Source organism: Cherax quadricarinatus, chromosome 26 (assembly GCF_038502225.1).
Source record: "Cherax quadricarinatus isolate ZL_2023a chromosome 26, ASM3850222v1, whole genome shotgun sequence".
NCBI classification, from domain to species: domain Eukaryota; kingdom Metazoa; phylum Arthropoda; class Malacostraca; order Decapoda; family Parastacidae; genus Cherax; species Cherax quadricarinatus.
This window is the reverse complement of record NC_091317.1, coordinates 4,644,217-4,658,316: the sequence shown is the minus strand read 5'-3', so window position 1 is coordinate 4,658,316 and position 14,100 is coordinate 4,644,217. Positions and strand designations below refer to the sequence as shown.

At 37.1% G+C, this 14,100-nt stretch overlaps 2 protein-coding genes across 2 annotated transcripts; both read left to right on the top strand.

Annotated features, from left to right (window-relative positions):
* The first annotated feature begins 4,281 nt into the window (after positions 1-4,281).
* On the top strand, positions 4,282-5,634 carry LOC128691515 (uncharacterized). The gene is made up of 4 exons (XM_053780366.2): positions 4,282-4,409; positions 4,552-4,633; positions 5,228-5,374; positions 5,544-5,634. Exons 1-4 carry the CDS (start codon positions 4,407-4,409, stop codon positions 5,546-5,548), a joined length of 237 nt encoding a protein of 78 aa, XP_053636341.1. The 5' UTR covers positions 4,282-4,406; the 3' UTR covers positions 5,549-5,634.
* Positions 5,635-12,785: 7,151 nt separating this feature from the next.
* LOC128691516 (glycine-rich protein 3-like) lies at positions 12,786-13,787 on the top strand. The gene is made up of 4 exons (XM_053780367.1): positions 12,786-12,844; positions 12,989-13,070; positions 13,389-13,526; positions 13,696-13,787. Exons 1-4 carry the CDS (start codon positions 12,842-12,844, stop codon positions 13,698-13,700), a joined length of 228 nt encoding a protein of 75 aa, XP_053636342.1. The 5' UTR covers positions 12,786-12,841; the 3' UTR covers positions 13,701-13,787.
* Positions 13,788-14,100: the final 313 nt, after the last annotated feature.

Sequence of the window (14,100 nt, the reverse complement as noted above, 5' to 3'; positions counted from 1 at the left end):
ACTCTGAAGGAACACACTGAAGAGGTGCCTTGTAACTGTTACTCTGAAGGAACACACTGAAGAGGTGCTTTGTAATTGTTACTCTGAAGGAACACGCTGAAGAGGTGCCTTGTAACTGTTACTCTGAAGGATCACAATGAAGAGGTGCCTTTTAACTGTTACTCTGAAGGAACACGCTGACGAGGTGCCTTGTAACTGTTACTCTGAAGGAACTCACTGAAGAGGTGCCTTGTAGCTGTTACTCTGAAGGAACACGCAGAAGAGGTGCCTTGTAACTCTTACTCTGAAGGAACACACTGAAGAGGTGGCTTGTAACTGTTACTCTGAAGGAACACGTTGAAGAGGTGCCTTGTAACTGTTACTCTGAAGGATCACACTGAAGAGGTGCCTTGTAACTGTTACTCTGAAGGAACACACTGGAGAGGTGGCTTGTAACTGTTACTCTGAAGGATCTCACTGAAGAGGTGCCTTGTAACTGTTACTCTGTTGGAACACACTGAAAAGGTGCCCTGTAACTCAATGATGATATTTTCTGCTTTAATGAGAAGGACCTGATATTGACTCCTAGACAAAACATGATGTATGGGCAAGTATTAACGTTCCTTCTTTGTTCGCTGAAATGACAGTGAATGGGTACATCAGCGTTAGACAAGACTAGACAAAACAGAAGGAAAACTTCGAAGGTGAATAGGATTTTAGCCCAATCACCTATAACGCTCAAAAAATTTCTGAAGTTTCCTAATCCCGTGCACATTTCCTTGAAGAAAGTCGAACAGTACAGATAGGAACCAGCGGATCTACTGTCCGTCATAAAACATAAACAGAACCCCCAACGAAAAAAAAAATAATCAAGGAAGCTTAAGGAGCGTCGGGGTGTGGATGTTCGTGAAATATGAAAAAACCAGTCAGACGAGTATTTACTGTGTTAGCGGTAATATTGTATCCAAGTTTTCCTTAAGTCTTCTGTGCAGCTGAATCATTCTTATGTTCTGTTTTTCCTTGTTCGATCGTGTATATATATATATATATATATACATATATATATATATATATATATATATATATATATATATATATATATATATATATATATATATATATATATATATATATATATATATATATAGAGAGAGAGAGAGAGAGAGAGAGAGAGAGAGAGAGAGAGAAACGTTGCATCAATAAAATGTCACATTACTTGCATCTGTGTCCTTTTACCTAACATTTTGTCGATAACTATAACATTATTACTAAGTTTTCTCTACTACCTAGCAGTCGCATTAAGCTCATTACCAGCCAGCGAAGTGTAGTAAACAACGACCAGGGAATTCATAAAGAGAAATGTGTCATTAAGTGTGTATGTAATTCCACATACACGTGAGTTGTGTATATCTCAGTGTATGTACACCTGAGGTGTGTTTCTCAGTGTATATACACTAAAGGGATGAATCTCTCAGTGTATACACGCGAGGTGTGAATCTCTCAATGCATATACATAAGTAAGTTTATTCACGTGTACACAAATGCAGTTACATAGATTATCATAAATTGCATCATATGTGAAGAGAACCTGGGATAACCCTGAGAGGTGCGGTGAGCACCTCTCAGTGTATATACATGCAAAGTGTGTATCTCCAAGTATACAACGTAAGGTGTGTATATTAGTCAATATTCACGTGAGGTGTGTATTTCATTGTATACGAATATATACAAAATGCGTATATCTCTCAGGTTACTCTACAAATACACGTAAGATATGTATATACAGCGATAGGTATGTATCTCTTGGTGTATTTACGTCCACTGATTTATATTCATTATATATACTCAGTGTATATATACAGAGAGGAATATATCTTAGTGTTTGTATACCAATAAGTGTATAAACATCAGCATATATGCGCTTAGAGGCGTATATCTCACAAGGCACATACGTCGAGAAATTATCTCGAAAAGTGCAGTTAACGCTATGTATGGACACTGTTTTCCAGTGAATATGTACGGAAGAGCATATATCTGCCAATGTGTCTACCCAGAGATATGAAAGAAATGCCTGTAGCTCTTTGCATGGACACTAAAGGCTTGCAATAGTTCATATTTTACGGTTTGAAAGTATTGTTGTTGTCATTGTACAAGAAGGCTACGTTGTAAACAATCCCCTTTCCTAATAAATAAATTATTCTCATTTTTGGAAATGTGATAAACTGAGTAGGAAGAAAATTAACGTATAGTTACTTGTCAAGTAAGAAACTGTTTAGCTCAGGGTTTTCCAGAGCCAGGCCCTGAAGGCTTGAATGTCTCCACAGTGTTACTCTGGTGTTGTAGACACTTGCCTTGTTGCTCTGGTGTTGCGAACGAGTCTCGCTACTCTGCTGTTGCCGATGTATGTCTGGTTACTGTGTTGGTAGGACACAAATCTCGCAACTCTTCTATTATGAACACAAACCATCACCTAGTAATAGTAATAATAATGAAAATAATAATACTAACACTACTACTACTAATAAAGATAATAATAATAATAATAATAATAATAATAATAATAATAATAATAATAATAATAATAATAATAATAATAATTATAATAATAATAATAATAATGGTAATTACTATTATTATACTAATACTAAAAGCGAAGGCGTTTAACATATTCGCTACTAACTTCTGAGTATTAAGAGAAAAAATTAGATATTATTATTATCATTATTATTATTATTATTATTGGTTTTTATAGTAGTGGTAGTAGTAGTAGTAGTAGTAGTAGTAGTAGTAGTAGTAGTAGTAGTAGTAGTAGTAGTAGTAGTATATTCAAAGAGAATCTTTAATAACATTTAGGTAATATGGAGCCAAAGAAATGGGATGTAATCAACATGAAAATAAAAACCTCCACTTGAAGGAAAAAGGATCGAAACGTCTTCAAAAATATTTTCTCTAAATCGTAAGTTTGTTGTGCATTGCTCTTAATACTTTTGTTATTCAGGCCCGGTGGCCTGGTGGCTAAAGCTCCCGCTTCACACACGGAGGACCCGGGTTCGATTCCCGGCGGGTGGAAACATTTCGACACGTTTCCTTCTACCTGTTGTCCTGTTCACCTAGCAGCAAGTAGGTACCTGGGTGTTAGTCGACTGGTGTGGGTCGCATCCTGGGGGACAAGATTAAGGACCCCAATGGAAATAAGTTAGACAGTCCTCGATGACGCACTGACTTTCTTGGGTTATCCTGGGTGGCTAACCCTCCGGGGTTAAAAATCCGAACGAAATCTTATCTTAAAGAGTCATATGATAAAAGCATCTATTAAAAATTAATAAGTAAACTTCTGCAAGTTATATATATAATAAGACTAAAAATTGCAGAGGCCCTGAGACTTTCGTTTATTTATCCCTTATTGCGTATAGTAATCCACGCTTTATTTAGCAATGATGTATCTAGTGTGCCAGATATTTATTTTATTTCGTTATTATAAGTTAGCTGCACCTAAATATATAAATAATTTATATCTGGTTAGGTTAACATGATCTAACCTAACTCAATCTTAGGTAAACAATACAATTTTTTTCTGTTTACAGCCTTTAAAAATAATCGCACTGAAACGCATGCATAAACGATATATATATTTGGAGAAAAGGTGATTTATTTGAGCCACCTGACAGAAAAAGCTAATTTACTAATAATTAGTTTATGTGTTCAGCTGAAAGACTGCACCTCATTCATTAAGGTAACATTTCACCTCTACACTAATATCAAGAATACTTTAATTCTTAAATCTGGAATTAAAGTAAGTATTAAGAATATATTTACATACATTAAATATATTTATACACATCTCTCTCAGGGTTTATACTGCGTGAAGGTAAACCTATATATTGCAAATTGTTATATTTGTATTTATTTTCTGAGAATCAAATTATATTTGAAGATATATCCAATTTCCCTTGATAAGGGTCAAGACAAATCAAAACCTGGTAAATTTCCTTCCAAATTAGTGGTTTATCTGTAAACGTCAGAAAGTCTCGTTCATTATGAGGAAAATTTAATGAAATTTCAGCTAATAGTAACATTCGTGTTATCAGTAGAATAGTAATTATTTAATTTTCTGCTTACATTCTGAAAATATTTAAGTAGATTTTCACATTGGGTTGTAGTATATTTATGTAGTATATTTATAGCTAACCGTAGCAGAGCTGAATCATTTGAGAGCTAGCAGTACCTTGAGAGCTGCAACCTCAAGACCTCTTGAGGTGTTTTTTTTTTTCTTATTGAATACATATGAGTTTCTAAGCAAGACTGACCGGGTGTTTATAGAGAAGGTTACGCCTGGTGGGAGGCGCCTCCTGTCCTATATATATACCCCTGAGCATCGAGCCTCACTATCAGTAGCTCCTGTCTTCAAACTCACACACTCCATAACCATGGTAAGTATTCACATCCACGATTCTCTTGAATCGATACTCGATTATCAAAGCCGTGTGTTAAATAAATGAATCGTATATTACAAAACTATTCATTCTTCATTCTTAAATCCATCATGCTAACATTGTATCTCTGTGACGGCAGCGTTTCCTGTCCATCCTGACGGTGTTGGCTGTGATGGTGGCCGTCGCCTATGGTGGTTATATCCGTAGATATGGAGGATTTGGTGAGTAATTTTCTTAAGTGTATGCAATAAAAAAAATATTTTATATTTTTTGAAGAGAGGTTATTATTTTATATCAGCTCTGTGCAATTTCGGAAATGTAATGACAATACATTTATGTTTGCACTTATCGCTAAAATAAAGAAATGTGATGGGCTATTTTTATTGCACAATATATGGTGTCAAATGGTGGAAAATACTTACTCAGTAAAAGACTTATTATTACAGTTACGAGTCTCACCTACAAATTGTTTCATGAAGTTCTTGATGATGCTTGTTGTTGGTGAAAACTCATAACAATAGACAAGGCTTTCCGAAATGCTTCAATTTTATCTAATTTTCAAATCAGCCATTCTGCTGTTACTTGCTGAATAATATTTGTTGTATAATGTTTATGATAATTTTTTTTATAAAAAAAATTAGTTTACTATCCTCAAAAAATAATGAACGACATAATGTGAGTCAATTTTTTAAGGAACACAAATGGTTTTCATGCAACGAAGTATTGACAGTAGTTTAATGTTCATCAAAACTAGAGAAGCTAAACTAATGTTATTTTAAATCAAAAGATTCATATTTTCTCATATGTATTAACAGGCGGAGGATTAGGTGGATTTGGTGGCGGCCTTGGTGGATTTGGTGGCGGCCTTGGTGGATTTGGTGGCGGCCTAGGTGGATTTGGTGGCGGCTTTGGTGGAATTGGTCGCGGCTTTGGTGGACATGGTAGATACGGTGGTCTGTATGGTAAGTAATATGAATTTTAATATCTTTTCAAAATTTTCATTATTCCGCCATATATAAGGATTGCCACTATAATGGAAGAGTATCTATAGGAAGATAAATTCTATAATTGTAATACCAATAATTGCATGTTTTACTAACTTTAAATATTAATGCTGATGTTTACCTTCAGGTTAGTGATACCAGCAGCACGTCTTCTGACGGACTCCTGGCCACGCTTACGTCACCTTGTTAATACTGGAAATAAAGAATTAAGAAAGTAACTTAGTTTCTCTTCATTTCTAATAGTTTCGCAGTATATATACACCAAGACGTGTATTTCTCTCAGTTAACAAAATCTGAGAATATGTAGGATACATATTTTAATGATTAAAGTTCTTGTCAGATAATGAAAAGGTTACGTACAACCTGTGTGCGGTCGACAGACCTTAAACTACCATTAACCAACCTAACGTTTTTTAATCAGTTAAATGAATAGATAGTTTGTTAGGTTTATATGTTATCGAAGCCTGAGCGTCACTTGTGAAGGATGATTTAATATAAACAATTGTTAATGTACTGTTTCTTTTTATATTCAGTGAGAGGTACAATACCAGAGAGAGAGGTGAAGATGAACCAGAGAGACTGGACCTCGTATTCACCTTGAGTAGCTCGGACATTGAGGACATGACATGTGAAAAGCCCTTCGGGGCTAGTGACCACGTGGTTCTGAGCTTTGAATACATTGTAGAGTTACAATTGGAGAGGGTAACAGGAGTACGATGGGAAAAGCCAAACTACAAAAAGGGGAACTACACACGCATGAGGAACTTTCTGCAAGAGGTTCAGAGGGAAAGAGAATTGGTAGGAAAATCGGCAAAAGAAATGATGGACCACGTGACAACTAAATGCAAGGAGGCAGAGGAGAGGCTTGTTCCCATGAGCAACAGAAATAATGGGAAGACCAGAACTTGATCTTGGTTTACCAAAAGGTGTAGGAAGGCAAAAGCTAAGTATGCTAGAGAATGGAAAAAGTAGAGAAGGCAAAGGAACCATGAAAATAAAGAGATTAGTCGAATAACCAGAAACGAGTATGCACAGGTAAGGAAGGACGTCCAACGACAGTATGAAAACGACATAGCATCGATAGTCAAGTCTGACCGGAAGCTGTTGTATAGCTACATCAGGAGGAAAACAACAATTATGGATCAGGTAATTAAGCTAAGGAAGGAAGGTGTGGAGCTCACAAGAAACGTCAAAGAAGTATGTAAGGAGCTCAACATAAGATTTAAGGAAGTAATTACAGAGGAGATAGAAAGAAATCCTGGATGTCAGAATAGGGATGTACACCAACAAAGGATATACCAACAAGTGCTGGCTGAAATACTCACAACCGAGGAGGAGGTGAAGAAGCTGATAAGTGAACTTGATACCACAAAGACGGTGGAACGGGTCAATATCCAGTGGCTAACGCGACGGTCTGGAGTTTAGAGACTCTCTGACCGCGGGATCAAACCCCACCCGTGGTATGGTTTGTTTGCAATCGTGTCATTACGATTTCGTGAGTCGAGTCAATATCTTTCTGTCTCTGCTCCCTCTCTAAGGAGAGGGAACAGAAACTGGGCAACTACCTGAGGTATGGAAGATGACAAATGTAGTCCTCATTTTTAAGAAAGGAGACAGACACGAGTCACTAAACTGCAGACCATTGTCATTGACATGTATAGTATGCTAAGTCATGGAAAGATTATCAGAAGGAAAGTTGTGGAGCATCTAGAACGGAACAAGCTTATAAACGATAATCAACACGGATTTAGGGAAGGAAAACCCTATATCACAAAGCTAATAGAGTTTTATGACAAGGTAACGAGAGACACGAAACAGAGGGGTTGGTAGGACTCGAAGAAGACCTTCGACAGAGTTCCTCACAAGAGATTAGTGCAAAAGCTAAAGGATCAGGTACACATAACAGTAAGGGCAATGAAATGGATCAGGAAATACTTGACAGGGAGGCAACAACGAGTCGCGATACGTGACGAGGTGTCAGAGTGGGCGCCTGTGGCGATCAGGATTCCACATAGGTCAGTCCTATGACCAGTGCTATTTTTTGTTTGTTTGAATGACTTGACGGAAGGGATAGACTAAGATGTGTCCATGTATGCAGATGATGCGAAGTTAATAAGGGGAATTAAATCGGATGAGGATCAGGCAGGAGTACAAAGAGACCTGGACAGGCTGCAAGCCTGGTCCAGCAACTGGCTTCTTAAATCTAACCCTGCCAAATGCAAAATCATGAAGATCGGGAAAGAGCTAAAAAGACCACAGCCAGAGTACAGGCTAGGTGGCCAAAAACTGCAAACCTCACTGAAAGAAAAAGATCATGGGGTGAGTATAATATCGGGCACACCTCCTGAGGAGCACATCAACCAGATAACTGCTGCAGCATATAGACAAACCTGAGAATAGCGTTCCGATACCTCAGTAACGAATCGTTTAAGGCTTTGTACACCGTGTATGTCAGGCCCATACTAGATTATGCAGCATCAGTTTCGAACCCACACCTGATGTAGCACGTCAATAAATTAGAGAAAGTGCAAAGGTTTGCAACAAGACTAGTTCCAGAGCTAAGGAGAATGCTCTACGAAGAAAGGTTAAGGGAAATCTGCCTGACGACACAGGACATACAAAAATACAACATACAAAATACTTCGAGGAATTGACAAGGTGGACAGAGACAGGATGTTCCAGAGATGGGACACAGAAACAAGGGGGCAGAATTGGAAGTTGAAGACCCATATATAGTTTTAAGACGAAGTTTGATAAAGATCATGGAGCAGGGAGAGAGAGGACCTAGTAGCGACCAGTGAAGAGGCGGGGCCAAGAATGAGCTTATCAACGACAGCCAGCACGGTTTCAGGGACGGGAAATCCTGCGTCACAAACCTACTGGAGTTCTGTGACTGGGTGACAGCAGTAAGACAAGAAAGAGAGAGGGGTGGGTAGATTGCATTTCCTGGACTGTAAGAAGGCGTTTGACACAGTTCCACACAAGAGATTGGTGCGGAAGCTGGAGGACCAGGCAGGGATAACAGGGAAGCCACTACAGTGGACCAGGGAATACCTGTCAGGAAGACAACAGCGAGTCATGGTACGTGGTGAGGTTTCAGAATGGGTGCCGGTAACGAGCGGGGTGCCACAGGGATCAGTCCTAGCACCGGTGCTGTTTCTGGTATTTGTGAACGACATGACGGAAGGAATAGACTCCGAAGTGTCCCAGTTTGCAAATGATGTGAAGTTGATGAGAAGAATTCAATCGGACGAAGACCACCCAGAACTACAGAGGGATCTGTGCAGACTGCAGGCTTGGTCCAGAAACTGGCTTTTGGAATTCAGCCCCACCAAGTACAAAAAGTCAAGAAGACTGGGGAAGGGCAAAGAAGACCACAGACGGAGTATAGTCTAGGGGGACCAGAGCCTACAAACCTCACTCAAGGAACAGGATCTTGGTGTGAGTATAACACCGGGAACATCTCCTGAGGTGCATATCAACCAAATAATTGCTGCAGCTTCCGGGCGCCTGGCAAACCTAAGAACAGCATTCCGGCGTCTAAAGGAGTTATTCAGGACCATGTGCAATGTGTACGTTAGGCCCATATTGGAATATGCAACGCCAGTTTGGAACTCTCACCTAGCCAAGCATGTAAGGAAACTAGAGAAAGTGCAAAGGTTTGCAACAAGACTAGTCCCGGAGCTAAGAGGTATGTCCTACGAGGAGAGGTTAAGGGAAATCGACCTGACGACGCTGGAAAACAGAAGAGTTAGGGATGATATGATAACGACATATAAAATACTGAGAGGTATAGATAAGGTGGACAGAGACAGGATGTTTCAGAGATGGGACACAGCAGCAAGGGGTCACAGTTGGAAGCTGAAGACTCAGATGAACCACAGTGATGTTAGGAAGTATTTCTTCAGTCACAGAATTGTCAGGAAGTGGAATAGCCTGGGTAGTGATGTAGTGGAAGCAGGATCCGTATATATAGCTTTAAGAAGAGATATGATAAAGCTCACAGAGCAGGAAGAATGACCGAGTAGCGGCCAGTTGAGGAGGCGGAGCCAGGAGCTGTGAATCGACCCCCGCAACCACGACTAGGTGAGTACAACTAGGTGAGTACACACATACACATACACACACACACACACATTCATTAATTTTATCGCATTCAATCACCTAATGACGCAGGGAGTGACAATTATTCAATTATTTATATTTCATTTGGTCTTCATCCGGCTCCCAGCCGGAGGCGAGCGATAGTAATATAGAAAAGTCTCCTTATTTTGTTGGATGCACCATAGACATGTGGCTCCTCCTCCATGATAGAAAGATGATAGAAAAACTGGCTGTTGTTAGTCTCCCTCAGTCTTAAGTCAAAAAAGTTCAGTTGGAAGTTTTTTCGTATTATTGCTCTGAAACTGCTAATTGAAGTTCAAGATTGTACTCAATTCGCTTTTTGAAAGTGTGAATCTCCGTGTATATACACTAGAGGGGTGAATTTCTAAATGCATACACTCGTGCAGTGTGTATCTCTCAATGTATATACTCATAAAGTGGTTATCTCTCAGAGTATATAAATGTAAATCGTGTATCTCTCATAGTATATACACGTAAGGTGCGTTAATCATTGTATATTCACGTTCGTTGTGTATTTCAGTGTATTTGCACGAGAGGTGTGTATCTCTCAGTAAATACATTGGAAAGGCGTAGATATCTCAGATTACTGTTTATATACACGTACGGCATGTATATGTTATGCCGCATAAGTAAAACATGCGATTTTGGCTTAAATAGCAACACACTTCCTGCCGAACAGGGCAAGCGAACATTTGTGTATGCAATAATTTCGCAAAAATCATTCGGAACCAAACGAAAAAAATATATTTCATAGTATTCGTTTACTACTAAATTATTGTAAACTTATATAAAATACATTTCGTTCAATTAGGCTAAATTAAATTGCGCTTGTTATAATAAGGTTAGGTAAGTTTCCTAAGCTTCTTTTGGTACAAAATCATGAATTTTTATATTAACATAAATGAAAAAAAATATCTTTAAATGTAAAAGAGAAAATTTTAGAAAGAACTTAATTTTAAATGAGTTCTTGCTAATTGACCAGTTTTACCTATCCGGTACGACATATATAAAGCGACAGATACGTATCTCTCAATGTATTTACTTCCACTGGTTTATATTTCAATGTATATACATAGATATACATATATCTCTCTAAGTTTATATAAACCGAACAACATATATCTTGGCGTTTCTAAACCGAAAGGTATGTATACGCGTTTGTACTCCATGAAGTGTATAAACATCAGCATATGTCCACTTAGAGGTGCATATCTCTCAGGGTACATCAAGAAGTTAATATCTCTTACTGAATATACATCGAAAGGTTTATATATCTATGTATGTACATTAAGATGTGTAAGAAGTGCAAATAACGCTTTGTATGGACACTGAACATTTAATTTAGCCTCTATTTTCCAGTGAATATATACCGAGGTGCGTATATCTGCCACCATATCTAACCAGAGATATGCAAGAAATGCCTATAGCTCTTATTATGGACACTGAAGGCGTTACTATAATTCATATTTTACAGACTGAAAGCATTCTTGATGTCAGTGTACAAGAAGACTTCTTTGTAAACAATCCTCTTTCCTAACAAGTTGAAATTTCTCAAATTATTCTCGCTTTTACTAATGTGATAAACTGAGCAGGAAGATCAAGTTAACCTATGATTTAATTGTCAAGTAAGAAGCTATCTGGCACGGGGTTTTCCAGAACCAGGCCTTGAAGGCTTAAATGTCTCCACAGTGTCTGAAGGGTGTGAATCGTGTTACTCCGGTGTTATAGACACTTGTCTCGTTACTCTGTTATTGCGGATGTATGTCTGCTTACTGTGTTGTTAGGACACAAATGTCGCTACTCTTCTGTTATAAAATGAAAGGTGTATAACATATTCGCTACTAACTTATGGGTCGTGGGAGCAAGAAATAGATATTATTATTGTTTTTATTATTATTATTATTATTTTATTATTAAAATTTTTGTTATTGGCAGTTATAATAATAATAGTATAAGTAGTAGTATTAGTAGCAGTAGAAGAGACTTTTAATTTTTCAATGTTGTCTTTCAAAAAATTATTGTAATACAGATAGTCCCAACAGCGGACATTGATCATAGCCAAGAACTCATTCCAAAATACGTATTATTATTATTATTATTTGATTATTATTATTATTATTATTATTATTATTATTATTGTTGTTGTTGTTATTGTTATTATTGGTAGTAGTACTAGAGTAGTAGTAATAGCATATTCTTAGAGAATCATTAAGAGCATGCAGGTAATATAGAGCCACAAAAAATGGGATGTAATCAACATCAAAATAATAACCCCCTTCCCCCACCAGGGCAAAAAGTTGCAAAGACGAAGAACATTTCAGTCAAGTAAGGATCGAAATGTCGGCTAAAATATTTTTTATAAATAGTAGGTTTGCTGTGAATTCCTTTATCCATGGTACTCTGAGCTCATGATTTTAGTTCTTTTGACAATCTCTTATTTTCAAAGGATCACATGAGAAAAGCATCTGTTAAAAAATTAATAGGCAAACTTCAACATGTTAAAAATATGAAATTATTTAAATTGAAGAGGCCCTGAGACCTTTGTATATTAATCCTGTCTTGTAATTTATATAAAAATGATATTCTTATCAACGCTTTATTTAGCAATGATATATCAAGCTTTCCAGATATTTATTTCGTTATTGTTAGTTAGCAACGCTTAAATATATAGTTAATTTATATTTTGTTAAGTTAACATGATCTTACCTAAGTTAATATTAAGTAAATAATACTTTTTTTTCTGTTTACAGGGTACAAAAATCATCGCATTGAAACACATGCGGAAACGAAAAATATATTTGGAGAAAATGTGATTTATTTGAGCTACCTGAGGGAAAAAGCCAAGTTACTAGTAATCTCCAGGAAGACGAGAGTAAGATTATCCACTGAACTGTATGCACTAATTGGTAACTACAGTTCAGATTGCTATTACTTTAAGTGTTAAGTTGAAAGTCTATCGAGTGTACATGACTTATTAAGGCCACATTTCACTTCTTCAGCAATGCCAAGAATATTTTAATTCTTTAATCTGGAATTAAGCATTCAGAGCTAAATCATTTAAGATTTTACCATGCCAGAGCGTACCGTTTGACAGCTTGTACCATGAGAGCGGGAACCTCAAGAGGTCAGACCTAAAGAGTTTTTTTTCCAGATTAAATACGTATGTGGATCTACGCAAGGTTGACTAGGTATTTATGGAGAAGGTCATGCCTGGTGGAAGGCTGCTCCTGTCCTATATAAAGTCCTGGGCATCCAGCCTCACTATCAGTAGCTCCTGTCCTCAAAATCAAACTCCTAACCATGGCAAGTATTCACATCCACGCTTCTTTCGAATCATAATGATCGATTATCAAAAGCGTTTCTTTAATTATTGGATCATATATTGCTAAGCTATTGATTCTTCATTCCTAAATCCATCATGCTAACACTGAGTCTTTGTGACGACAGCGTTTCCTGTCCATCCTGATGGTGTTGGCTGTGATAGTGGCCGTTGCCTATGGTGGTTATATCCGTAGATATGGAGGATTTGGTGAGTAATATTCTTAACTGCAAGAGAGATATTGATATTTTATATCTTTAGAAGAGAAGTTATAATTATTTTATATCAGCTTAGTGTAAGTTTGGAAATGTAATGTATGCAGCTATCGCCAAAACAAGGAAATGTAATGGACTTTTTTTTATTGTGAAATGTGAGTTATAAAATGCTGGAGAATTCTTGCTCAGCAAGAGATCTTTTATTAATGTTACGAGTCTCACTTACAAATTGCTTTATGAAGTTCTTGATGAAGCTAAGCTAATTTAATATGACTTAATGAAAAGATTCATATTTCATCATATATATCAACAGGCGGAGGGTTCGGTGGATTGGGTCTAGGACATGGTGGATTTGGTGGCGGCTTTGGTGGACTTGGTGGTGGCTTTGGTGGCGGCTTTGGTGGATTTGGTCACGGCCTTGGTGGACATGGTAGATACGGTGGTCTGTATGGTAAGTAACAAATTTTACTATCTTTACAAAATTTTCATTATTCCCCCATATATAAGGATTACCACTATAATGGAAGAGTATCTATATGAAGATAAATTTCTATAATTTGTAATATTAATAATCTCATGTTTTGCTAACTTTAAATATTAACACTGATGTTTACCTTCAGGTTAGTGATATTAGCAGCACGTCTTCTGACGGACTCCTGGCCACACTTATATCACATTGTTGAATAATAGAAATAAAGAATTCAGAAAGTAACATAGCTTTTATTCACTTGTAATACTTTCGCAGTATAGATAAAAGCTGAGAATATATTTGATACCTGTTTTAATTATTAAAGTTCTTGTCAGAAGGTGAAAAGCCTTAGTGTAGTTGACTAGTTTTGAACTTCCATTAATCATCCTAATGTTTTTTAGTCACTTAAATGAATACATAGTTTGTTAGGTTTATATGTTGTCGAAACCTGTGCACCACTGGTGAAAGATGCTTTAATATAAATGAGGATAAATGTAATGCTTCCTTTTATGTTCACCGAGAGAAGCAAACTTCTCTACCTAATGTTCTTAACGAT